The sequence below is a fragment of the Coenobita brevimanus genome, chromosome 101 (genome assembly GCF_032717465.1).
Source record: "Coenobita brevimanus isolate Jiangsu-jjx chromosome 101, ASM3271746v2, whole genome shotgun sequence".
Lineage (NCBI taxonomy): Eukaryota > Metazoa > Arthropoda > Malacostraca > Decapoda > Coenobitidae > Coenobita > Coenobita brevimanus.
In genome coordinates this window covers 1,001,801-1,028,909 of record NC_137054.1, presented here as the reverse complement: position 1 = coordinate 1,028,909, position 27,109 = coordinate 1,001,801, and the positions used below count along the sequence as shown (strand labels likewise).

The 27,109-nt window shown below is 41.9% G+C and overlaps 2 protein-coding genes across 2 annotated transcripts in view; one reads left to right on the top strand and one right to left on the bottom strand.

Moving 5' to 3' along the window:
* LOC145414871 (phosphatidylserine synthase 2-like) overlaps nucleotides 1-7,875 on the bottom strand; it is a 59,248-nt gene extending 51,373 nt beyond the window's left edge. Inside the window, exons 1-2 of the mRNA XM_080284291.1 lie at nucleotides 7,839-7,875; nucleotides 226-411 (exon numbers count right to left, since the gene is read on the bottom strand). Of these exons, the coding sequence (XP_080140417.1) occupies nucleotides 226-407 (182 nt within the window). The 5' untranslated portion in view covers nucleotides 408-411; nucleotides 7,839-7,875. The remainder of the gene's footprint in view (nucleotides 1-225; nucleotides 412-7,838) is intronic.
* A 497-nt stretch (nucleotides 7,876-8,372) lies between these two features.
* Nucleotides 8,373-26,730, top strand: UbcE2M (NEDD8-conjugating enzyme UbcE2M). The gene is made up of 5 exons (XM_080284549.1): nucleotides 8,373-8,583; nucleotides 17,814-17,908; nucleotides 21,293-21,382; nucleotides 23,455-23,571; nucleotides 25,861-26,730. Exons 1-5 carry the CDS (start codon nucleotides 8,478-8,480, stop codon nucleotides 25,999-26,001), a joined length of 549 nt encoding a protein of 182 aa, XP_080140675.1. The 5' UTR covers nucleotides 8,373-8,477; the 3' UTR covers nucleotides 26,002-26,730.
* The last annotated feature ends 379 nt before the right edge of the window (nucleotides 26,731-27,109 follow it).

Sequence of the window (27,109 nt, the reverse complement as noted above, 5' to 3'; positions counted from 1 at the left end):
AGTCCTCACTATAAGCACTCGTACTGGACACCCCTTTCTACTATTAAATCATTAGTGAATATAACTATAATTGCCTACTAAAGGCCCACTACCACCTGAAAGTTCATTTTCCTTGATTAACAGCACTGGTAGTAGTTGTATGCAAATATTTTTTTCTTCCGTTTTCAAATAATAAAGAAGACTGCCTGTTAAGTAGTAGAGAACATACAAAAGTGGCCTACTCACCAGAAGTATGTCATGGTGCCATCATCAAAGAACTCTGTTGTGCGTTCCTCCTCCCAGTCGTGGACGGGGCCACTGGTGATGGGGGAGTACTCCGGGGAGGATAGGTCATTGGACGACACATCCCCAGACAAATCACTTCCACCTTCCAATTCATTTCCCACACGATCCTCCTTAGTCTCCATTATTCTAGCAGAAATGAAAAATTAATCTTGATATGAAAAACATCAAAAGTAGCTAACTGATACCAACCCTGCATATCTGAAAGGTCACTTTAACTACAGTACCAGTAGCTAACAGACTTAATATCTGTGTACTGTAACTACAGTACTGCCACTACAGATTGTTGAAATGTGATCACTAAGGTGACCAGATTTACTGGAGCTAAATGCGGGACACTGTAACGTGTGTGTGTGTGTGTGTGTGGTATATACGGTATATATATATATACAGGTAGACAGATAGATAGAGATATATATATATATATATATATATATATTGCCAGACACCTTAATCCTATATGGGGTGGCCACAAACAAATCGCCTCCACGTCGTCCTGTCCCCCGCCATTTCACAGCCCTGCTCCCAACTCACACCCCTCTCTCTCATATACCTCTCCACTCCATCCCTCCATCTCATCCTTGGCCTCCCCCTCCCTCTCTGCCCCTCGACCTCACTCACATACACTCTCCTCATCAGTCTCTCACTCTCCATCCTCTCCACATGGACAAACCACCACAAAGTAATTCTCCTAACGCTTCTATCACACCCACACCACAATGCTCCTTTACATCCTCATTTGTCAGCCTGTCTCTCCATGTGACTCCGCAGGCTCCTCTCAAATAACTCATTTCCACTGCCCTCACTCTTGACTTGTGCTCCTCTAACAACATCCAAGCTTCACTTCCATATGTTAGAATTGGTATCACAATACTGTCATGTAGTATTTTTTTCACTTCCATGCTCACTCCCCTGTTTCTTATCACTGCTTTCAAGGAACCAGCAACATTTCTTCTTTGTTGTACCCTTTCAAGCACTTCACCCTCCAAACTTCCATCCTCACTCATCACACTCCCCAAGTACTTAAACGTACCCACATTTTCCATTTCCTCATCGTCCAACCTCACTGTACATTCACTGACTTCTTTTCTCTTGAAGACCATAACATTACTCTTCCCTACATGCACCTTTAGATTCTGTTTCTTACACACTCTCCCATACTCATCCACCAAGCCTTGCAGCTCCCCTTCGTCTTCACTTAACAACACAGTATCATCTGCAAACAACAGTACAGGGAGTTTCCAAACACCGCCAGCTCTCACTAGGGCCACTCCAACATCCACTGTCCTACCTTGTATCTCTTTTATAACCCCATCCTTGTACAGATTGAACAACCATGGAGACATGACACATCCCTGTTTCAACCCAACCTTCAAATACAAAAATTCAAGTTCACAATCCACATGCACTGCAGCCTCAGCACCCTCATACATACTCTTCACAGTACTCAACAACTTCCCATCCACTCCATATATTCTTAATATTTTCCACAATCCTTGTCTATCCACCCTGTCATAGGCTTTCTCCAGATCCATGAAGGCTGCTTATATATATATATACACAGATGGAGCTTCTGTGGTACTGTGGTAAAGCGTGCGTTTTCGTAAGCTGAAGAACGAGGGTTCCGCCAGAGTAATAAACTTTGGGAGCGTTCTTCTGGCCACATACTGCTTGGCAGACATTAGCGGTGCTGTGGTTGAACCACTGTCGCATACTATAAAGTATGCTTGCATCCAGTCAGCTTCCGCGGGCCGATTACACTTGGTTCACAGACTACACACACATCCAAAGCCACTCCAACACTACAATTACATTTACAAGCACTTCTCACCCTACATACAATCTCTACTAGACAGCCTATGCCACTTGGTAGATATACATTGGCTGTATCGTCCCCAATTCGGTCGGGATAGGCCAGTCCTGCAGTGGACACTCAAACGGCTGATGAGATGAGATGAAATGAGATATACACAGATACACCTTGATATACGATACCCCTAGATGCGATACCCCGACTTAATGATGGAGGTAGAAATACGACCATACCCTGGTTAAGAATGGCCAAACCCCAGTTTAATGATGGGTTTTGATTTTTTAAAACCAATTTTGATAATATTTTAGACTAAAATTATGTGTTTAGGTTGATTTATATACTGTTTTTAGACTTAGAAGCAACGTTGGGTCTGGTTAGTACTTGGATGGGTGACCGCCTGGGAACACCAGATGCTGTTGGCATCCCTACGTGTCAAGTGGGGTTGGTAGAGGATTAGTGCCCCTCCATGTAAAACAATTAACTCTAAGCCCTTGGCCACCCCGCTTGGGATACATGGTGTCTGGCAATGAATGAATGAATTAACATGTTTTAGTCACTGGTGGGGTGAACATTGTCATTTTGGGGTCCAGTTTACTAAGCTTGATTTTTTCCAGACTTATATTTGACGATTTTTAGATTTTATTTGTTGGTTTTAGTGAATTATTTACAGGTGTAAGGCTTAGGTTAGCTTCTTTTACAGCTGTCAGGCCATTTAGATTGGATTTAAACATGTTTTTGGACTCATTAGGGTGGATTTAGGACTTGGTTGGGGGGGGTGAAACCCAAGGCTCAATAACGCACCCCATTACGGTACTTTACATGTTAAATCTACCCCGAAATAAGATACCCTGTCTAATGATAGGCTTTTATTTAACCAATTGCATCATGATACTGGGGCATACCTGTGTGTATGTACATATGTATGTATATATATATATCTATCTATCAGTCTATTGCCAGACACCATAATCCTGTAAAGGGTAGCCATTGGACACTGAGTTAGTTGTTTTACGGGGAGGGGCACCAACCCTCCACCAACCCACTTGTTGACATGTAGGCAGCACATATGGTTTGGTTATATGGTTACCACCCAGCATTGTAAATGGTTTCTTGGCTTACAGGAAACCATTTAGCTTGTCACTCAATGTAAATATATATATATATATATATATAGGCCTATATATACAGTGGTTCCTCATATTTTGAAGCATTTTACTTCGACGCCTCTTTTTTCGAGCAAGAAAAAAGTTTCCAAGTTGTCTCACACTTTCCGAATTTCCCTACATTTCGATGATCCCAGCTCGCAGCCGACAACGCATGCCTGAGGCTACCAACATCCTATCGACCTTGAGTGATATGAGGTCTCAAGTGATGGCCGTCTACAACAGAAGCATACAGGAGCGGAGACAAGCCCAGATCACACAGATCACACGATATTTTCTGGAGAGACAGAATGTGGCTGCAATTCTGCAAGACTTGAATGTGCTAGCAGGAGTGGATGAAGAAGGAGAAGTGGACAGAGAGGAAGTGGAGGTCCTGGAGCCTGAGTTCGACTTCGAGGGCTTCGGCCTACGTGATGGGGCTAGAGGATGGAGGGAATGGAGAATGGGGCAAGAGGGACGTCATTCATTCATTCCAAGGGAGGATGGGACGCTGTGCCATTCCTCTATTTTATTCTCTCTCTCTCTCTTTCTCCGAGAGAGGAGGGAGGGAATGGACAATGAGAAAGAAAAGAGGGATGCTGTCACGCCTTATCTCCTCATTCTCGCAAGGGACACATTTTCTGCCAATTCTTTATTTACTCTCTCTCTCATGTGTGTGTGTGCAGATTCCCTTTCTCTCTCTCTCTCTCTCTTTGTGTGTGTGTGTGTGTGTGTGTGTGTGTGTGTGTGTGCAGATTCCCTTTCTCTCTCTTTCTCTCTTGTGTGTGTGTGCAGATTCCCTTTATCTCTCTCTCTCTCGTGTGTGTGTGTGTGTGTGTGTGCAGATCATCTTTACCTCTCTCTCTCTCATGTGTGTGTGTGTGTGTGTGTGTGTGCAGATCATCTTTACCTCTCTCTCTCTCATGTGTGTGTGTGTGTGTGTGTGTGCAGATCATCTTTACCTCTCTCTCTCTCATGTGTGTGTGTGTGTGTGTGTGTGTGTGTGTGTGTGTGTGTGTGTGTGTGTGTGTGCAGATCCCTTAGCACCTGGTGTGAGGTTGATGGCATCAAAGGAGGGTAGGGCCTGTTTGGTGTTATAGTACTTTCTGATATGGTAGGTACATGTCCCACTGGATCTCTCCTCTATTTTTCCCATTGATTCTTAACTTCACACTTCAACGTTTTGCATTTCGCGCGGTGTTGGCAGAACATCCAAGCAGCAAAAAACGAGGAACCATTGTACATATACATATATAAATATATATATATTATATAGTGACACAGTGAAGTAGATGGGAATGGTAGTGCTTTGGTGGACATCTGTGCTGGTAAGGGGTTGGCAATAGCCAACACCTACTTTCGTCATAAGATGATCCACCGGTATACATGGAGAGTAATGAGGAGGATGGATGGTGAACTTGTTGAACGAAAGGCAATGATAGACTACGTGTGTGTGGATGAGCGAATGAGAAGACAAGTGTTGGATGCAAGGGTGTGGAGAGCGTGGGGGAATGGAGTCTCGGACCATCACTTAGTGATGGCCAAGGTAGAGCTGCAAAGAAAGTGGTTGAGGAAACGAAGGGGAAGACAGGAGGAAGCAGCTCCTGTGAGAATAGTGGAGAAATTGCAAGATAGTGAGAAAATGACAGAGTATAAGAGCATAGTGGAAGAATGATTGGGAAGGTATGAGCTAGAGCAGATGGAAGGAGTGGAAGACGTATGTAAGATATTCACAGAAGAGATAAGCGCAGCGTGTGAGGTGGTTTGTGGAGTAAGGAGGAGATGCAAGGGTGTGCAAGGGACAGCATGGTGGAATGATGAGGTGAAACAAGCTGTGGAACAAAAGAAGAAGGCATATGGTGAATGGTTGGCGAGTAGAGGTAGGGGAGAAGATGAGAGAGAGCAGAGAGAGGTATATGTGAGCAGGAGAAGGGAGGTTAAGAGACTGGTGAAGGAGAGTAAGAAGAAAGTGGATGAAGAGTTTGGGAGGAATCTGAGTGTGAAATGGAGGGAGAGTAAGAAATTGTTTTGGAAGGAGGTAAAGAAAGTAAGGCAGTGTGAAAGGGGAAATAGTAGGGGAGTGAAAGATAGGAATAATAGATTGTTGGTAAAGAAGAGAGAGAAATTGAGGAGATGGAAGGAGCACTTTGAGGATTTGTTGAATGTAGAGAGTGAGAGCAGTGTGAGTATAAGTGGTTGGGGAATGGCTGGGAGAAGAAGAGATGAGAGGAGGGAGGAAGAGATCAGTAGGTCGGAAGTAGTGGAAGCAATGAAGAAGATTAAGCTGGGAAAGGCCCCAGGAATTGATGGAGTGTGTGGTGAAATGCTTAGGTATGGGGGTGAGATTGTTGTGGAGTGGATATGGAAGTTGTGTAGATTGGCTTGGGAAGAGGGAAGGGTTCCAGAGGACTGGAAATCAGGTATAATTGTTCCTCTGTACAAAGGAAAAGGGGAGAGAGAAGTATGTGGTAACCATAGGGGTATTTGCCTTCTTAGTGTGACTGGTAAAATATATGGTAGAATACTCATTGATAGGGTTAGACATATGACAGAGGAGCTAGTTGGAGAAGAACAAGGGGGATTTAGGAAGGGAAAAGGGTGTGTAGATCAGATATTTGTTCTAAGATGTTTAGTGGAGAAGTATCTAGAGAAGGGAAGGAAAGTGTATGCTGCCTTCATGGACTTGGAGAAAGCTTACGACAGAATAGATAGGCAAGGTATGTGGAAGGTATTAAGAATATATGGAGTGCAGGGGAAATTGTTGAGTGCTGTGAAGAGTATGTACGAGGGAGCTAGGGCTACGGTGCGAGTGGACGGTGAGCTGAGTGAGTTCTTTGATCTCAATGTGGGACTGAAACAGGGGTGTGTGATGTCTCCATGGCTGTTTAATATATATATGGATGGGGTTGTAAAGGAGGTGCAAGGTAGGGCAGTGGATGTGGGGCTGGCCCTAATGAATGAGGGTGAGATTTGGAAGCTTCCGGTGTTGCTGTTTGCTGATGATACAGTATTGTTGAGTGAAGATGAATGGGAGTTGCAAGGTTTGGTGAATGAATTTGGGACAGTGTGTAGGAGGAGGAAGCTGAAAGTTAATGTAAACAAAAGTAAAGTTATGGTGTTTGAGAGGAATGAAGTCACAGAGTGTGCAGTGAGGTTGGATGGTGAGGATATGGAGAGCGTGAGTGCATTCAAGTACTTGGGTAGTGTGATGAGTAAGGATGGAACTTTGGGGGATGAAGTACGTGAAAGGGTACAGCAGGGAAGAAAGGTTGTTGGTACACTGAAAGCAGTGATGAGAAATAGGGAGGTGAGTATGGAAGTTAAGAAGTCACTGCATGATGGTATTGTGATCCCTACCCTGACGTATGGAAGCGAGGCGTGGACCTTGCAAGAGGGGAACAAGTCAAGAGTGAGAGCAGTGGAAATGAGTTACTTGAGAGGAGCATGTGGAGTGACGTGGAGGGACAGATTGACGAATGAAGAAGTGAAGGAACATTGTGGGGTAGATGTGGATGTGGTTGAAAAGATTAGGAGAAATACACGAGGTGGTTGGACATGTGGAGAGAATGGAGAATGAAAGACTGACTAAGAGGGTGCATGTAGGTGAGGTGGAGGGAGGGAGAGGGAGGGGTAGACCGAGGATGAGGTGGAGGGATGGAGTTGATAGGTATATGAGGGAGGGGGGGTGAGTTGGGGGGAGGGGAGTCAAATGGTGGGTGACAGAGTGACTTGGAGGCATTTTGTCTGCGGCCACCCTTTGCGGGATTAGGGCGTCGGGCTATAGATAGATAGATAGATAGATATAGTGACATGAGTGACAGCGACTGCTGCTGCATTTCACCTCACTCTAAGGCTGCTAATCAAACACTAACGTCTCAAACGAAGTAACGAAATCCGAACATACTGTATGGTACATTGAACGGGTCAGTGAAAGTTACCAGTTAGTGAGTAGTACAGATTTTATATCAATAATTCCGTATCTCATTTAGTTTGGCTTATCCATAATTTTATGAATTCATCATAATTACATAAAGGGTCATGTTTTATTTAATGTAATGGTAAGTTTCTAAAAGCAGGACATTTAAGAGAATATGCTCACAAAGCAGGGCATTTTAGTCACAATTAAAAAAGCAGGGCAGACGTAAATAAGGCAGGACACTGGTCACCTTGGTGATGACAGACTTCCATCTAGCATTTAGGATCCATGCAACCTCATACTCCCTACAGCAGTAAAGTCTTCTTTGGCCAACATATGAATTTCCATCCTTATAGAGCAAACATATCAATGTGTACCTTTTCATCATTCTTGGAACACATGAATGGCATACTGAATCAGCAATGTAGTCTCATTTTTAACATAAAACATCTTGAATACTAAAGTAGGCTACAAAATATTAAATTTTCCTTGCAAAACTAGGCACTCAAAATGGCCCTCACTGCAGCTCATAAACACTATAACAATGATGCATTACGCTTCACTGTCCCTGGGAGTACTTGACAAGCTTTAAGCTGTAACACCTGAAATGAGCCGGGAGTTTTAATGCTACTGTAGGTAACCTACAATAATTTTATTTTCAAGACTAAGCAATGCATTTGCTAACCTGGGTTGACGACAGCTTTACAGACTCAACGATCAGCAAATGTATTTGAAAAATCGCCCACGATCAATTACGCCAAACGCATACTAAGGAAAAAAAAAAATACACACAAACACACACACACACATACACACTCATAAATACTAATCCACCAGTCGCAAGAGCTGAGGCACTACTGGCTGGCCGGCCTCCATCTCCATGTAAATACTACGTCCCAATACGTTCTTCACTTGTCTCAACCCATGCAGTCATATTTGAGCTCTATGTTATTCATTTTAGCCTTTTTGTATCACCTATTTAGTTTCAATATATCAGTAAATTCCTAATCTTCTTATACAATAAGCTTATTGAGTGAAAGTACCTTTCAGAATAGCCTTTGTACTAAATACGAGAAAGTTTATTAAAACATACCTACATACCTCATAATTTCTATAATTTATTATATGTATATCACATGACTCAAATTAAAGGTAACTTCTTATAGTTCAGAAATTAAAATAATTTACTAGAAGAACCATTGGTATTCCGAACAGAAAGCAAAACAATCTGTGGGAAAGAAATACTGCGTTATTAAATGACGTTTTCATAGCAGTTAGGTAATTTAAGCTTTAATTGTAAGCCAATAAACAAAAGATATTCAGTATGATTAAGTTGTTTTCTATGAAAAATCAGAAAAAGGATGGCTCGGATGCCCCAAAACAAGGAACTCAAAAACGAGCATCTGCAGCCCAGTTGAGAATCACCAAAGGTATGTATACCGAAAATACCAATAGTAATGTTATGCATGATATCACAATAGTTTGTAAATGTTTCTCTTTACAGACCTAGGTTGTAACAGCTATAGTCTTTAGCAGTTCATACGTAAGCAAGATGGTGAAATTGAGCCTTTTTATGGATTGTTTCCAAGTAACTGAAGCACATTTAATACCGACTTTTTACTTGATGTAGGCAGACGAATTACTGCACGTCTGGTGGTGAGGTTGGTGCAACCCTCAGGTTGGAATGTACTGTGAATTATGCGTGATGGTGATCAAAAGTTTTTGTATCATTCATGGCACTGCTACCAGTAGGAACATAGATCGACGTTTTACCTTTAAATTTACTGGACTAAAGAAGTCTCACCTTCAGACCATTATGCATGAAAGGGGGTAGTGTCAGATTGGTAGTTACAACTTACTGTTCTGGCAATTGGCAGTTAAAGGCATTTTGATACAGTCCAGTATATTTCAGTTAACAAAATGCCAGTAAAGGCCCACTTAAAGATGAAAGTACATACCACTTTATACTTTTGCTTGTATTATCTCTATCTGTTTATGTTTCATACATCTATCTATCTATTGCCAGATGCCATAATCCCGTACGTGGTGGCCATTTGACTCTGAGTTATTTGTTTTACAGAGAGGGGCACTAACCCTCCACCAACCCACTTGACACGTAGGGAGCACGTATGGTTTGGTTATATGGTTACCACCCAGCATTGTAAATGGTTTCTTGGCTTACAGGAAACCATTTGGCTTGTCACTCAATGTAAAGCCACCTGTAACGGAAAGAAAAGCAATAAGTAGTGACAGGAAAGATGGGAGAAATAGGAAGACAGGAGGGCAGGCACAGAAAAAGAATGATAAAGGCTAAGGAAGAAGTAGGCAGCACTACATCAAGTGAGTGGATGATACATACATATATTGTATTCTGTTGTGGATGTACAACAGTGGCCTGTAAAAGTTCCATTCCTCTCCCATCCCCTCAGTTCCTCATAATATTATGTTAGTTTTGTTAAAGTAGCAGTTTAACTAACCAGCAGATTATAGTGACTATATGCAGCTTTGCCCAAACTAATATATTAATTCTTTACCAAATGGGCATGGCCTTTCCATACTTCCTAATGAGATGAGTCTTTCACTGGTTACGTGCTGTTGTTCCTGGATTACCACAGCTACTGGATATTTTATTAAACTTTCAGTAACAGTACCTCTGAAAATTTTAAATGAGGATTTAGAATGCATAAATATTCTGCCAGTAGCTGACCATAGGCTATTTAATGTTTCTAATGCACATTTTTTAAAATTTGAATGCTGACTGTCAAACATAAGTGAGGTTAGGTCATATTAGGTTCGGTTGAGTTAGGTTAGGTTTAGTTAAATCATTAAGTTTCCCATAGCTTTGACACAGGATACACTGACTCGTCCGGTCAGAGCAATGGTTGGTAAACGATGCAGCCAGTCAGAGAGATTATCTGTAAACACTGCCTTGGGCGACCTAGTCACTTCCTAACTACCCCAAAATAAGTTATGTTTTGTCTTTTTTCCTATCACCTTGTTGTCCCAGTTCATCATTTAACTGTGTTACATACCATATATATCAAAATTACTTACTGTATCTTGAGAACATGAGTTTGTTATAATATAGGTAGAATCACCACACCCATATGATAAAGAAGTACCTATAATGTTAGGGGTTACAGGAGATCAAAAGATACAATAGAATATTTGTAGTGGACTATAGCTACATGCATTCATATATATGTACAGTCACACTCATGAATCCCTGAGACACCTGTGGTGGAGGGTGTTTGACCCACTCTACTTTTACTGAATGACAGGTAGTTGAGTCAGACTGCCCTACCAACACAGTGAAGCAGAAAATGGAACCGCTTCTTATAAACAAGAGATTATGATAAAAGAGATGGGTGGGATATAAACAATAATGATGGAGAGTATCATATGGTAATACAACACGGAAGAATTTTACTGAAATAATTCCACCTACTATTGATGACATATACCTTGAAAGATGACGAGATGTGTTACATGGTTTGTTGTCCGCCATTCAACTCCCCAGCAATTTGCTACGGACATGTGATAATCTATCTATCTATCTATTGCCAGACGCCTCAATCCCGTTTGGGGTGGCCACAAACAAATCGCCTCCAAGTCGCCCTGTCCCCCGCCATTTCACTCCCTTGCTCCCAACTCACACCCCCCTCTCTCATATACCTCTCCACCCCATCTCTCCATCTCATCCTCGGCCTCCCCCTCCCTCTTTCCCCCTCCACCTCACTCACATACACTCTCTTCGTCAGTCTTTCACCCTCCATCCTCTCCACATGGCCAAACCACCTCAGTGTGTTCCTCATAACACTTCCTATCACATCCACATCAACACCACAACGCTCCTTTATATCCTCATTCGTCAGCCTGTCTCTCCATGTGACTCCACAGGCTCCTCTTAAATAACTCATTTCCACTGCTCTCACTCTTGACTTGTGTCCTTCCAACAACGTCCAAGCTTCACTTCCGTACGTTAGAGTTGGTATCACAATACTGTCATGTAGTAACTTTTTCACTTCCATGCTCACTTCCCTGTTTCTTATCACTGCTTTCAAAGAACCAGCAACCTTTCTTCCCTGCTGTACTCTTTCAAGCACTTCACCCTCCAAACCTCCATCCTTACTCATCACACTACCCAAGTACTTAAACATACTCACATTTTCCAATTCCTCACCATCCAACTTCGCTGTACATTCACTGACTTCACCTCTCTCAAAGACCATCACTTTACTCTTCCCTACATTCACCTTTAGATTCCGTTTCTTACACACTCTCTCAAACTCATCCACCAAGCCTTGCAGCTCCCCTTCGTCCTCACTCAACAACACAGTATCATCTGCAAACAACAGTACAGCGAGTTTCCAAACACTATCCTCTCTCACCAGGGCCACTCCAACATCCACTACCCTACCTTGTACCTCTTTTATTACCCCATCCATGTACAGATTGAACAACCATGGAGACATGACACATCCCTGTTTCAACCCAACTTTCAAAGAGAAAAATTCACTTAGTTCACCATCAACACGCACTGCAGCCTTTGCACCATCGTACATACTCTTCACAGCATTCAGCAACTTCCCATCTACTCCATATATTCTTAACACTTTCCACAGTCCTAGTCTATCCACCCTGTCATATGCTTTCTCCAAATCCATGAAAGCCGCATACAACTTCTTTCCCTTCTCTAGAAACTTTTCCACTAAACATCTGAGAATGAATATCTGATCTACACAACCTCTTCCCTTCCTAAAGCCTCCCTGTTCTTCTCCAACTAATTTCTCTGTTCTTTCTCTAACTCTGTCAATAAGTATCCTACCATACACTTTTCCTATTATACTAAGAAGACAAATGCCCCTATGATTACCACACACTTCTTTTTCCCCTTTTCCTTTGTACAAGGGAATAATTATACCTGAATTCCAATCCTCCGGGACTCTACCTTCCTCCCAGGCCAATCTGCACATCTTCCACATCCATTCTACTACTATCTCTCCCCCATGCTTCAGCATTTCACCACACACTCCATCAATTCCTGGGGCTTTCCCTGATTTAACTTTCTTCATTGCTTCCACAACTTCTATCCTACTGATTTCTTCCTGTCTTCTCACCTCCCTCCTTCTCCCAGCCATTCCCCAGCCACTTATACTCGCATTACTTCCATCCTCCACGTTCAACAATTCCTTAAAGTGTTCTCTCCATCTGCTCACTTTTTCTCCCTTCTCCACTAGTAATCTACCATTTTTATATTTCTCTCCCCTGCTAACTTCACTTCCACCCTGTCTTACTCTTTTCACCTCTTTCCAGAACATTTTCTTACAGTCCCTCCACTTTACACTCAAATTCCTTCCAAATTCCTCATCCACTTTCTTCTTACTCACTCTTACTAATCTTTTCACCTCTCTCTTTCTTTCTACATATAACTCTCTCTTCCGCCTCTCAACTTCTTCCACGCCCCTATTTCTCATCCATTCATTGTATGCTTTCTTCTTTTGTGCCACAGCCCGTTTCACCTCTTCAGTCCACCACGCTGTTCCTTGCACCCCCCTCCGTCTTCTCTTCCTTCCACACGCCACATCACATGCTGCACATATTTCTTCTGGAAATATTCTACACACACCTTCCACGTCCCCCATCTGCTCCAATTCATATTTGCCCAATCGTTCCTCCACTTCTCTCTTATACTCTGCCTTTTTCTCATCCTCTTGTAACCTTTCCACTCTCCTTGCAACTACTCCTTCCTCTCGTCTTTCCCTTCTTCTATTCCTCCATCTTACTTGAACTTTAATTCTGGCCACCACCAAGTAGTGGTCAGAAAGTCCACTCCCCCAACCTCTATAAACTCTTGCATCCAATATACATCTTCGCATCCTTTCATCCACACACACATAATCAATCATTGCCTTCCTTTCACTCAGTTCACCACCCACCCTTCTCATCACTCGCCATGTATACCTGTGGATCATTTTATGCCTGAAGAGGGTATTGGCTATCACCAACCCCTCCCAGCACAAATGTCCACTAACGCACTCCCATTCTCATCTACCTCAGCAGGCACACCCCACTCACCAACTATTCCATCCACCTTCACATTCCCAACTTTACCATTCATATCACCAATCAAAAACACTCTCTCATTCCTTCCAAACTTTTCCATGCACACTTCTACATTTGTCCAGAACTCTTCTCTCACTCTTCTAGCACGATCTTGCATTGGCGCATACACACACACAATCGCCCACATTTGTATTCCAACTTTCAACTTTACCCACACAATCCCTGATCCAACTGATCCATACTGTCTTATGCTCCTCTTCCATCTTTTACTCACAACTATACATACTCCTTCCTTTGCCCTCTCATTCTCATCTACTCCTGCACATATACCCCATCCATACTCCCATTCTCTCACACTTTCTCCTCCCATTTTGTTTCAGTTATTCCACATACATCCACTTTCGCATCCTCAAGCACCTGGACAATCTCTCTCTCTTTCACCTCATCATTTGCTCCCCTTACATTCCAAGTTCCAATTGCAATGTCCTTTGTCCGGTCCTTGGTCGTCAACGTTTGGTCAGTCCTTGTCCGAGGCTTCTTGTTTGTTTTTTTAGTTAGTTGTTTTCCGGGGAAGGGCACTAACCCTCCGCCAACCCTTTTAGTCGCCTTTTACGACAAGCAGGGATACTGGGGGAGTATTCTTGAAAAGCCCCCCTACCCCCAGGGGGGATAATGCATTAGTAAATTCCTCTACATACTGAGGGTTTGCCTATGAGTTATTTAGCAATAATAAATGTATTATAGAAAAGTATGTATATTTCACAATATCATGGTTGTATGACCGAGTCCCTTTAAGTCGTCACACTGAGTGGATCACGTAATAACATTTCAATACTATATTTGTTACACGTATCAGGTGTTCTACCCTTGTTATCAGTGATATTTGCACGACATATAATGGTATTCAGGGGTACTGAGACAAGTAAAATAAAAAAAAGATATTTACTGCTGGAATAGGAAACCATTTCTCATTTCATGTAATAACATGAAAGAAACACATGATGGAACTACACTATAACATCATTGTGATAGCCCCCACAAATATCCTACAAGAGGATGAATAGAAAAAAAATATTCCCCCCATTATATACACTCAATCCTCGTAAATCGCGTGTTTATAAATCATGGCTAAGTTGCTGTCAGACTGACGGCACCCTTAAATTGCTGTTAAGTCACGAAAATCGCGGACCTAGGCACCGAAGTGGGCCTTTTTCGAGGAGAATCGTAAACCGCAGCATTCAGTTTGAAAATCGCGACCCAACAACCAATCACCACCCATCCCTGGTAGCAAATGTGCTTACTAATGCCGCCACATTGTTGTTGTTCTTCCCACCAGTCCGCACACTACAGACCATTGCCGTGGAGTACGAGAGCTACCTGCCTTTTTTTGTGCACGTTCCACCCCTGCCTCCTACCTTCCATGGCCCCTTCCGAACCCCCAATGAAGCGCTCTAAGCAGTATGGCATCAAGAAGCAGCCACCATTGTCGTACAGTCAACGTTTGGAGCTCATTTGTCGTGTTGAGAAGGGAGCACCCCCACCTCATGCTGAGAGGTTCTAAGTTCTTCCCAACACCACCCCACTCCATTCACTTAAGTAATATCGTCATAGGATTAAGGTGAGATCCCTTAACATTGCTTATTTCTATTAAATACATGCACTGAATATTCCTAAATTTGTATGTTTGTGTTTGATGGTGCCTAGATAGATATAGGTAGGGTGCTGCGGGAGGTGGTTGGCCAAAGTCCAGACCCAAATTCATTTTTCACATAAGAGTTATTATTTATAAACCACGGAATTTATAAATCGCGGCAGTGGTCCAGACCCAAATTGCCACGATTTACGAGGATTGAGTGTATATATATATATATATATATATATATATATATATTTATATATATATTTTATGTGTCCGACTCTGGGCATAGGCTTCACAGCCTGCTTTCAAGTCCCAGTAGTCCTCCCACGTACCGCACACCTCTACGTGTCACCACTTCAGCGTTAACACCCACCGTCCATATTGAATACATGCTAGGGCTGTCTCATACAGGACTGGTGCATTGGTATTAGCGGGGGTATTTTTATGACATGTCGGTGGGTCTTCTGGTAGATCAGTAAAGTCTGACTTTTATGAAATTCATATCCTTAAACTGTTCCCTGCCCCAGCGGGATTTGAACCCGGGTCCATTAGGACTGCAGGCCATCTCTCTACTGATTGAGCTGTATTCTTTTTACTACAGTGTGGGTATATAAAAACAAGTAAATGCATTATATACTTAAAAGGGACTCGGTCATACAACCATGATATTGTGAAATATACATACTTTTCTATAATACATTTATTATTGCTAAATAACTTATAGGCAAACCCGCAGTATGTAGAGGAATTTACTAATGCATTATCACATGTCTGTAGCAAATTGCTGGGGAGTTGAATGGCAGACAACAAACCATGTAACACATCTCTTCATCTTTCAAGGTATATGTCATCAATAGTAGGTGGAATTATTTCAGTAAAATTCTTCCGTGTTGTATTACCATATGTGCAATGATGCTCTGCATCATTATTGTTTATATCCCACCCAACACTTTCATCATGTTCTCTCGTTTATAAGAAGCAGTTCTATTTTCAGCTTCACTGTGTTGGTAGGGCAGTCTGACTCAACTACTTGTCGTTCAGTAAGAGTAGAGCGGGCCAAACACCTTCCACCACAGGTGTCTCAGGGAATCATGAGTGCCATTGTACATACAGTACAGTACATGATGCTGAAGGGGAACCTGCACATATTGGTGCTGTGCATCCAAGGAGTAGGTGCAGCATTCACCTCGAAGCCAAATCTCTCCATATTCCCTTACACCTCGCTGTGGAAAGGTCTTTGATCTGATCCTGGTGAAGTGCTGTTTACCACAGGGGGGTGTTGGATTCCACAAGGTGTTTGTACTGTACTCTGCTATTGCGATCCTTAGTTTCTTTACCCCCCTGGCTCAAGGGAAGTTGAGGCCAGTGCAGAAGAACAACTAGGTGAGCAGACATGGTTAGTCTTGCAGTCTGATTATGGTTCTTGATGACAGAAGGACTTACAGTATACACATCAAGCCCACACTCTCACTGACTCCTACCATATAACCAGATTATTTAATATGACTGAAATATTTGTCATGAAATACAACTGAACAAGGATGAAGGCATCATTATCACGTAATGCCCTCTTTTGATACTTTTTGGTTTCCCATGCAGTATGTAAACATGGTTCCTGTTAGAAGTATCTTTTTCAGTGTTCACAGCACCCTTGAAGCACCAAGGTAATTTCAAAACAGTGACTGGTCAGGCTCAGTGAGAAGGAATTGAAAGCAATAAGAAGAATAATCCCCAATATTACTTGAATTAGTTGCTTCATTGTTGTAGTCATCACAGACTACAAAGCTACTTTGAGAGTGTTGTGAACATTGTGAATAAGATAGTTCGAACAAGAACCTTGTTTACATGATGCGTGGGAAACCAAGAAACATTTGAAGGGTGCATTAGATGATATTAATGCCTTCATCCTTAGTTATATTTCATGACAAATACTTCAGTCATATTCCATGACTGTGGTTATTTGGTAGGATTCAGTGACAGTGTTTGGCTTGATGTGTGTGAGTCATTCCGTCATCGTCAACCATTATCAGATTGCTAGCCTAGACTAACCGTGTCCGCTTGCCTAGCCCTAGCTCTGACTTCCCTCGAGCCAGGGGGGTAAAGAAACAGGGATCACAATAGTATATACCTGTAGTGAGTCCTCACAGCAGTTGTTTGCTTACGTGTGGTCGAGGGATCTGCTTGGCCAGACAGACCAGGGTTATGCAGGAACAGCGTGGATGGTTTTCAATGATCCAGTGATCCCTTGGTTTCTCTCAAGAAATCCCCGTATTGAGGTTGGTCATTGTACAACTAATTTTTTTTTTTTTTTTTTTTTTTTTTTTTTTCCCCAGTTTACTTGAATCTAAACCAAATGCCAAAACCAGCTGTAATACCTTAATTTTTTTTTTCCAACAATGCCGGGAACTGTTGAGCAAAAGGAAATCCAAGACGCGGAATTAGATTTGAACAGTGTGAGAATCTCACTTTGGAATTGGACTTAATGTATAACATACTTCTGGCTAAATATTTCCTGTCCAAAAGTGATGATTGGATGGCCAGGTACCAAGCTTGTAGCCACACTTCAGTCTTTATGGTACAGTTAGTGCATCCTTGGATCAGTTGTACCATAGCCATCCATCTGCCATCCTGCCTTTTTACAAATACTTATAAGCTGATCATATTTACATCTGCAATAACCTGCTGAGCAGAGGGAAGTGTGGCATCAGATCTTTTGCTCCTCTGGATTTTTCCTTACCAAATTGTATGTGGTACCGGTAGTGTATGTGGATAACGAGCGTTGTTCAGTACAGTACTAATATCTCCCAACTACCCACATAAGAAGATTTGCTTACATCAGGCAGTATTACTCCAACCTGTGCAGTGCTCAGAACCTGTAATAATTCTTTCCATTACAGTGTTACAGAAGCTTTTAATAAAATATTAGCAACAATAAGATATGATATTCATTTTCAGATATTAATGAGCTGACCCTGCCTAAAACCTGTGACACAGAATTTCCAGATCCTGATGACCTTCTGACCTTCAAATTAATCATATGTCCAGATGAGGTGAGTTTTTGAGAGCAGTATTTCTGCTTTGAGAGCAGTACTTATAGCACAAACTCTCAAGTCCAAAATGCTAGAGTTCAAAGACTTTAACTTAGAAAATGGAAAGTTTTGGAATGTAGAATCATAATGATAACTGTAAGAAAATCATGGTAATTAACACTGTCCATTACCATTACCAGTCAGCACAGTGAAGTTCCTCGTATTAATAGTTTATCATCTGGTCTCTTGCATCATCATCATCAACATTGTGAGCATGAGGTTTCACATTGTAGCTAGTGCTGATCAGTGTGGAAAGGTTGCTGTTGCCAGTAGGCTCTTCCATTCATTTCTGTCCACTGCCATCAGTCTCCAATCCTCCACTTCCAACCCTGTCAGATCTCTTCTCTCGCAAGCCGCCCATATCAGCAGAGGTCTTCTAAATCTCATCCCTTCAACTTTCCACCTTTCAACTGCCAACCTGCCTTTTATCCATTCTCATTACGTTTAAAATATATACAGTATGTTGATTGCATGAGGCGAGGTGATATCACCCCCCCCCCCTTCCATTGTATGATAATATGTTTCGGAAGTTGGGTTCTTGGATTTGAGTTTGTAATGTATTTTTCATTTTTGTTTTTGAAGGCCCTAACATGCATGCATACGTTGGCCTTGGTCACCTAATGGCGGCTTTCCATGCTGCTTGATCTATGGCAGCCTCCTTGTTCAGTCCCTTAACCCTGAGGTCACAGTTAATGACCTTGTCCCACTTCTTTTTTGGTCTACTCCTCGCACTGCAACCCCCATTATTAACACTTCTCACTTTCTGCACCCAGTTATCATCCCCCATCCTCTCCACATGCCCAAACCACCTCAATCTCTCTCCTCATCACAACAACAATACATTCCAGTCCCATCCTACCTCTCAACTCTTTCGTCGTAAACCCATCCTCCCAAGGCTTTGCACGCAGGGACACACTGCACATCCACCTAATCATTGTTATTTCTGTATGTTTAAGCCTGCGAATATCCTCTTCCTTTACTGCCCAGGTCTCACTACCATACAGTATTATACTGCTAAGACATGCCGCATACAAAGATCCCGTAGCATGTAGGGAGAGCCCTTTCCATGTCAGGAGAGGCAACAGTTCCCTGAGTATCATCCAACCACTTCTCACTCTGGCCACAGAGCTAGCACCAGCCCCACCTCCAGCACTTAACATGTCTCCCAAATAACAAAACTCTTCCACACACTCAAGAGACTCACCAGCAAGTTCAATCCTTTCACGCCTGACAATCTCCACCTGCTCTCCCTGACATGCCGCACACATGAAATCAGCATTATCTCACAGTCTACCTCTAATACCACGACATCTCTTATGCACCCACTTATCACAAACACTGCACTAAGTGGAATTACTTCCCACACCCTTGTTGCAAATTACACGTGGCCACTCTCCCTCTTCTTTGACAGTACTGCCACCAACCCTAGATATCATCGCTTTTGTGTTATGTGCATTTACTGTTAGGCCCTTGTGCCTCATACCATCTTTCCACTTCCTAAATCTCTCCTCTACCTCCCTTTCATTCTCTACAGTCAATAACAAATCATCAGCATACAACATCTCCCATGGGAATCCATTTCTGAAGTCACATGAGAGGGCTTCAAGTACCATGATAAACAACCAGGGACTCAAAACTGACCCCTGGTGCACACCAACGTTCACGAAAAACTCATCACTCAAATCTCCATTCTCTCTTACCTGGGTGCGAGCACCCACATACATGGCCATAACCACCCTAACCAGCCACTCCTCCATCCCAAGCTTTCTCATTTTCCACGTGACCACCTCTCTAGGGACTATGTCAAAGGCCTTCTCCAAATCAGCAAAAACAAAGTATAGTTCCCTTTTCTTTCCTATACAGTATATTTTTCATGAAACTGTTGAACAATGAATATGGCATCAGTGATCCCTCTGCCTGGCATAAACCCAAACTGCATCTCATCAATAGTATATACCTTCTAGAACTCTCTCCATTACCTTCATTATCTGATCTAAAAGCTTTATACCTCTATGATTTCCTCTTTCCAGGGCATAACCCTTCCCCTTGTACACATTTATAGTTACACTCTTCAGCCAGTCATCTGGGACAACACACTCATATATAATCATATTTATCAGGTCAGTGACTAACCTCACTCCTATATCTTGTGAGGCCTTCAACATTTCAGCAGTCAACCCAGACACACCTGCTGCCTACCCCACCTGCATCCTGCCTAGCCTCACTCACAGTAGAAGCATCAGTCAAAGGCCAAGGGCCAGACACTGGATCTGCTGGCTGCAAACCTTCCTGTCTCAGTCAAAGTATATAGTGCTTTACTAATTATGCATATAACAGTACAGACTGTGCACAAGTTAGGGTATGTTTCTAGTAAGAGATATATATGTCATCATATTGAAAGTTGGGCTGCAGATGTAGTGTAGGATCAGTGAGCATTTGTCTTAGTGGTGTCAGATTGTTTCATGCCATTTGTACACTGATATTGTTTTGATTAAGTGTACCATCCATCCATCCATCATCCAATTCTACGTTGCCCCATGAGGAGCGTAGAAGCCCGGGGCTAGGCAATTTGGTCCTGACATTTAAGATGAGAGTGACCAGCCTCACTCATCCATGAGTGGCATTACATGAGCAGTAACCCCAACCACTCCTTGGATATAAACCTTCACCGGCTCAATCCGATTGGAGTGCTGTAATTACCCACTAAACCACCAGGTGCCATAATTTGGTTATATGGTTACCACCCAGCGTAGTAAATGGTTTCTTGGTGTACAGGAAACCCCATCTATAAATGCAGCGTAAAAATTGTTGTTTGTGTTATAGGTCTAATTTACAAAATAATTGACTTAAAGTTTCAGTGTAACCATTCTAACAGTTTTCCCTAGTGTGCAGTACCAGTTACAAGTACTGTGTTGGTAAAAGTTTTGATATTTTGGAAAATGCCATCATAATATAAGATGGACTTCTTGTATTATGTTATAGTTTGTTTTTCTAGTCTCGGGCTCCTAGCTCCTCATGGGGCAAGGTTGGAGTGGATGATGGATGGATGGATGGTTTTTTTTATCTGACTGAACTGGACCATTTCCACAACTTTAATACTGAGTTGGGTTACTGGTTACATGAAATTTGATGAGCTTTAGATATGAGGTAGGAATGGCTGGCTTTTCTGAGTTTGGTCAGATCAGTCCTTCATCCATTGGGTGAACTGAAAGTAGTTAGGAATCTTCATCAGGTTAGTCAGAACATCCATCAGGTCAGCTGAAAGGGGTTAGGGATCTTTTTCATGTTAGACAAAAGCACTGTAATTGATTTTAGCATTACTGAATATATTATTGTCTCTTTCAGGGCTTCTACAGAGGAGGGAGATTTGTCTTCAGTTTCAAAGTTGGTCCCAACTATCCCCATGAGCCACCCAAGGTTAAGTGTGAGACAATGGTGTGTATTGTTACTGATACTCTTTTTGTGCTTCACTGTGTTTGTGTCATTTGCAGTGGTTATATTGTACCGCATCTTTATTTCTGCAACATTACTGCAGTACATGATCTCATAGTCATATTGTACAAGTCTGTCACTTCAGAATATATGTGATAAGTTTTGGCAGATGTATCAAAATGTTTGTGGTCTAGTAACTTAGTAGTTCATACCTGATAATGGGACAACTGCTGTCTTTTTGCAGCATTTCACCCATATTCTGTGTGTTGTGTTTTAAGAGTAGGATAGTATTGGCCTTGAAATGTTGTATATTCACCTTAATTTGACACAGATTCTCTGCCATTTGTAGTTAATTTCATGTACTCTAGCTTAGTGACAGAAAAAAATGCAGTGGTTCTTCACCCTTTCTATAGCACTGCTTCATGATTAGCATCTTATTTTAGTATTACAGTAAACTCTCTGTTATCCATCTCAGCACTACCCAGCATATGACATTATCCGGCATAGCCAGTGGCTGAATTAAAACGGTACACATGGCAGTAAGCATAAAATCTTGACACCATCTGGCATGAAGGACTCTTTTTTTTCTTGCTACAAGTACATTATTATCCTGCATGAGACAGTTGTTGTCATCATACATCCAGCCATAATCACAAAAAAAGAAAATAATGAAGTAAGGTACACAAAATGGGGTTACACTGTACTGTAATTATGAACATGGTGGAGTTTTGAGAGAGGGAGGGAGGAAGGGAGGGAGAGTTGACAGTTGGTGGGCCTAGCTGCTCACAGGGTGCTGGTGGGGAGATGCATTGGTAGGAAGTAGAAGAGTTTTGATTAGCTAAGGCAGGATAGGGAGAATTCTAATGCAGAGTTTTCATGGGCTGGCAGCAGGAAGGTGAAAGTTCTCTCACTTCACATTGTATTCCTCTGCCGCCATGGTGCTGATATACAGACGAGCCAACATTGCACTCAATGTATTCCAAAACATTATTATTATTAAATGGCAACGTTGCAATGGGATTTCCTCCAACACCTGGCTGGCCGTCTAGTGCTGCTGTTGCATTCTGACATGTATTGCCCTTCCTCCTCTCTCCTCTCCTCTCTGGTAATTAATTACAACTTACAGTGTTCTGAAGTGTACATTACTGTAAGTGACTGTTGGGTTCTGCTAAGGCACTGATGAAAGTTTATCGGAAAGAAAAGTCGAATAAATTGTGGTACTATACAAGAAGAGTTGATGAAAACATGTGTATCTTACAAAGCACAGTAATCATGCAACAGAGGAGTAGTTAACACAAAATACAAAATGATTTAGGCAACTGTTTCTTCCCAAGTGACGTTTGTCCTACCAACTACAAGACAAAAGTTTTGTTTTGTTCAATGTGGTGGAGTCGTCTGCTAGAATTTTGATTGACGAAAGTACAGTATGGTGTACAGAGTACGTTACAGTACAGTGAAGCATGCTTCATAGTGTTGATTTTTTTTTTTTTTTTCTCCATATAATGTCTTTACTTCACCACCACCATCATCATTGTCACCATCAACATGAGAAGTGTTTCTGTATACAGAAAATTACAGTGTACTTCACTGTACATACAGTGTTTCAGTACTAGGAACGTCTTTTGGATGTTTTTCGACAATTTATAGTGTTTACAATGCGTGCATGTCATTATTGCTGGGTGAAAGAAAATGTGTCTCCTGGCTGGGGGGACTTTGATATTATCCCCATTGTCAACATGATATTACTTCTGTACATAAAATTACGATGCACTTAACAGTACATTACAGTATTTTATTATTAGGAATGTATATTAGCTGTTTTTTGATGTTTTAAAGCATTTTTTAGGGGTTAGACAATGGATAAATGTTTTAGGGTTGGGGGGTTAGAGGGCCCGTAGGGGGTACTTTCGCATAATCAGGCATTTTGACAGTATTCAGCTGGCCTTTGGCTGTATTACAATGGATAATCGGGAGGTTACTGTAATCTGTTTTACAATTCAGCATTCAAGATTGTGAGGGGACAGTATTAAGCCAAGTTAAACTGAAAAGACAATAACATGTGGTATTGTCCCCAGGTGTACCATCCCAACATTGACTTAGAGGGAAACGTTTGCCTTAACATCCTGCGGGAGGATTGGAAGCCTGTCCTCACCATCAACTCTATAGTGTATGGACTCCAGTACCTCTTCCTGGTCAGTAATTTCTCAATTTTATAGTAAAATCAACGTTACCACTCAGGCACTGTGATGTTGCTCAGTAGAGGACATGCATCTGACTACAGCTTACTCCACTAGAGACCAATCTTTTTTTTTTTTTTTTTTTTTTTTTTTTTTTCCCCCCATGAAAGTCAAGTATGGTAGATAGCCACCTAGAAATTTTTTTATACCCATATTTTCAGCATGCCCTCTTTCATGTTGTATTCAATAACTAATCTTAATTAATTTATTTTTGATGGAGCATGTTGAAAAATACTTAACTTGGGAACTTGAAGCAGCAAAACTGTAGCACATATTGATCTAATATATGACCATCATCCATTCACTTGATATAGTGTTGCCTACTTCATCCTTCACCCTTGTCACTCGTTTTTTGTGTCTGCCCTCCTCTCTTCCTATTTCTCCCATCTTTCTGTCACTTTTTATTACTCTTCTGTCCTTCTCAGGTGGCTTTACATTGAGTGACAAACCTAATGGTTTCCTGTAAGCCAGGCAACCATTTACAACGCTGGGTGGTAACCACATAACCCATATGTGTTCCCTATGTGTCAGCAAATGGGTTGGTGGAGGGTTAGTGTCTCTCCCTGTATCACAACTAACTCAAGACAAATGGCCACCCCTTATGGGATTAGGGATTATGGCATCTAGCTATAGAAAGTAGTCCCCCCTCCCCCAACTGTGGCCCCTTTTTTCTATAAAGGCTAAGGTTTTGCCCCAGGGTAGAGGACTTAGGTTTGGAGCATGTAGCACTTTAACCGGATGCCTTTCCTAATATCTACCAGTGACCCTTGGATGGATTCTAACCTCCGATCCTTCAGCCAGAGTGGAGCACTTTAACCCACTGAGCCATGGCTACCACGTGGATAGATAGTTTTAATCATATTCATTTTCATTGTGTGATGAGTAAGGATGGAAGTTTGGAGGATGAAGTGCTTGAAAGGATACAACAAGGAAGAAAGGTTGCTGGTTCCTTGAAAGCAGTGATAAGAAACAGGGAAGTGAGCATGTAAGTCAAAAAGTTACTATCTATCTATCTTTCTGTTGCCAGACACCTTAATCCCATATGGGGCGGCCACAAACAAATCGCCTCCATGTCGCCCTGTCCCCCGCCATTTCACTGCCCTGCTCCCAACTCACACCCCTCCCTCTTGTATTTTGTTTTTCTCTTGGAGGGAACTCTTATTGCGGGCTCATGGCCTTTGTTTCCTTCTTCCTCGCATAAAAAAAATATATATATATACGTGCATTTCAAATTCTCTTTCAGTTTGTCACTTTACAGTACAGTATACTGTACTGTATAAAGCAATATTTTTATCTTCACTGTTAGAGATGTGATACTTGCCTGGGTGACTGAAACCACTCCCAGGTTCTTGGGCCCCATCAGGGGCGGGGGGAGGGGGGGTTTCAGTGGTTTGGCTTCCATGCTGTCCTCCTCTGCTTCGACAGCCTCTGGGGGGTGGACCCAGGGCAAAGATGCCATCTCTCTCCCTTCGCCCGCCTCAAACCAGCTTCCAGAAGCAAATCCATACTCAAATCACCTGCCGCTCAATTCAGTCACATAAAGACAACACACAGCTTCATGCACGGCCTCCTGATATCCACCGTTCTGAATCCTTCCTCCCTCGTGAGGACAGGGTCCACCTGGTTAGGCTGAGATGTGGGCATCATCCAGCCCTCTTGAGTTATCAGAAGAGGCTGGATGACTCCATCAGTGATGCCTGTCCAGGATTCAGCACAGCTTCCCATACTATTAAGCACATTATGGAAGACTGCATTGCACACAATCGCCTGTGCCAACAACACAACATACACTCCTTGAGAGCTCTATGGGAAAGCCCGGTCTCGGTTGTGGCCTACCTTAGGGACTCAGGGCTGTTCGGCCAGACTGCCTAGGGAACAACTACTACTACTACTACTCTTACCACTACTACTCTTACTACTACTACTACTATTACTACTACTACTACTACTCTTACTACTACTACTACTACTATTACTGTTACTACTACTGCTACTACTACTACTACTACTAGTAGTAGTAGTTAGATGTTTCTTCTAAGTTGAAAATACAGACAGTTCTCATAGGAAAGTGGTGTATTTCAGCAGTTATTGGGAAATAATCAGGTGGCACTTGCACTTGGTTTTAGCTTTCAGTCCATAGATAAAGCATCTGTACTATGGGGATTCCTGAGAGGAAACTTGGTGTTGATGTCATTTGATCTGATTTGACTTATTTTGATTCTGATGATTGTCCTCTGTCCCCAGGAACCCAACCCAGAAGACCCATTGAACAAGGAGGCAGCAGAGGTGTTACAGAACAACAGACGATTATTTGAACAAAATGTGGTAAAGAGTATGAAGGGCGGCTACATTGGCAATGTTTACTTTGACCGGTGCCTCAAATGATGCAGACCTGTCCTTGCATAGTTCCCCAGACTTCAGGTGTCTCCATGGTTTTATGGCAGTACAGTTGCTCCCGTGCTTGTGAACTTAAGATTTATGGACCTTCACTTATAAACTTTTTTTTTTTTTTTAAGAAGCTTTTGTTTAGTGTGCTTATTACTTTACTTTACCTTCCATACCATACAGTGTGTTACATCTGCAACAAGACTGTGTAACTTTCATTATATAAATTACCACTTGAGCAACTTAAAAAGCATAGGGTTGCAGTAATTAGCTACAGGTATTATTGAACTTCAGCATGACCTTTATGGTTGCAAACCAACTCACAGAACCAGTTAAGTGTGAATGTAGGAGAGCAACTGTATTTCTAGTTGGCTTTGGTGATTTTGGAACAGCTCTTCTTTAGCAGTATACTGTGTTCTTCCCCATTACACCTTAGTATCCTCTTGTACTGTATGTTGTTGATGCAGACTGTGTCAATATTAAAATGATATAAACAGCATACAAGAGAATGGTGAGCTGTAATATGTCAAGTACAGTAAATTGCTAAGACACATGATACAAAGCCTCCAGTGCCATCTAGAGTAAAGCCCTTAGTGTGGAGGTCTGTTATGTTTATGGCTTTTTCATTTTTATGTGAGCATGAAGAGCAAGTTTCTTCCTCATTTCAGTCCACCCTATTTATTTATTATTCATTTTTTTTTTTTTTTTTTTGTCATAAAATAATAAAAATGCATTACTTACACATTTTATTGTTTATTTCCCATTGCTCACCAACAGATAAAGTTGTGACATTTCTTGATAACAGTAGACTCATACTTGGCTCTTATAGCACACTGTGCATATGGCAATAATGTAAGTTGTAGACTATTGGCAACCATTAACCTTCGAGGTACTACTGTAAGAGGGAAATGTAGCTACAAGCTTGGTACATTAGCCACAAAGTCGTCATTCTTGACAGGAAACTCAGCCATGAGTAAACTGAGTCAGTACAAACTAAGACTGACATTATTACATAATTAACATTGTACGTCTCAGATTTCTGTTTCATAACAGTTACCAGCAATCATTCAGAAGTAAGAAAGTGGTTTTGAGACTTGGTTTAACTTCC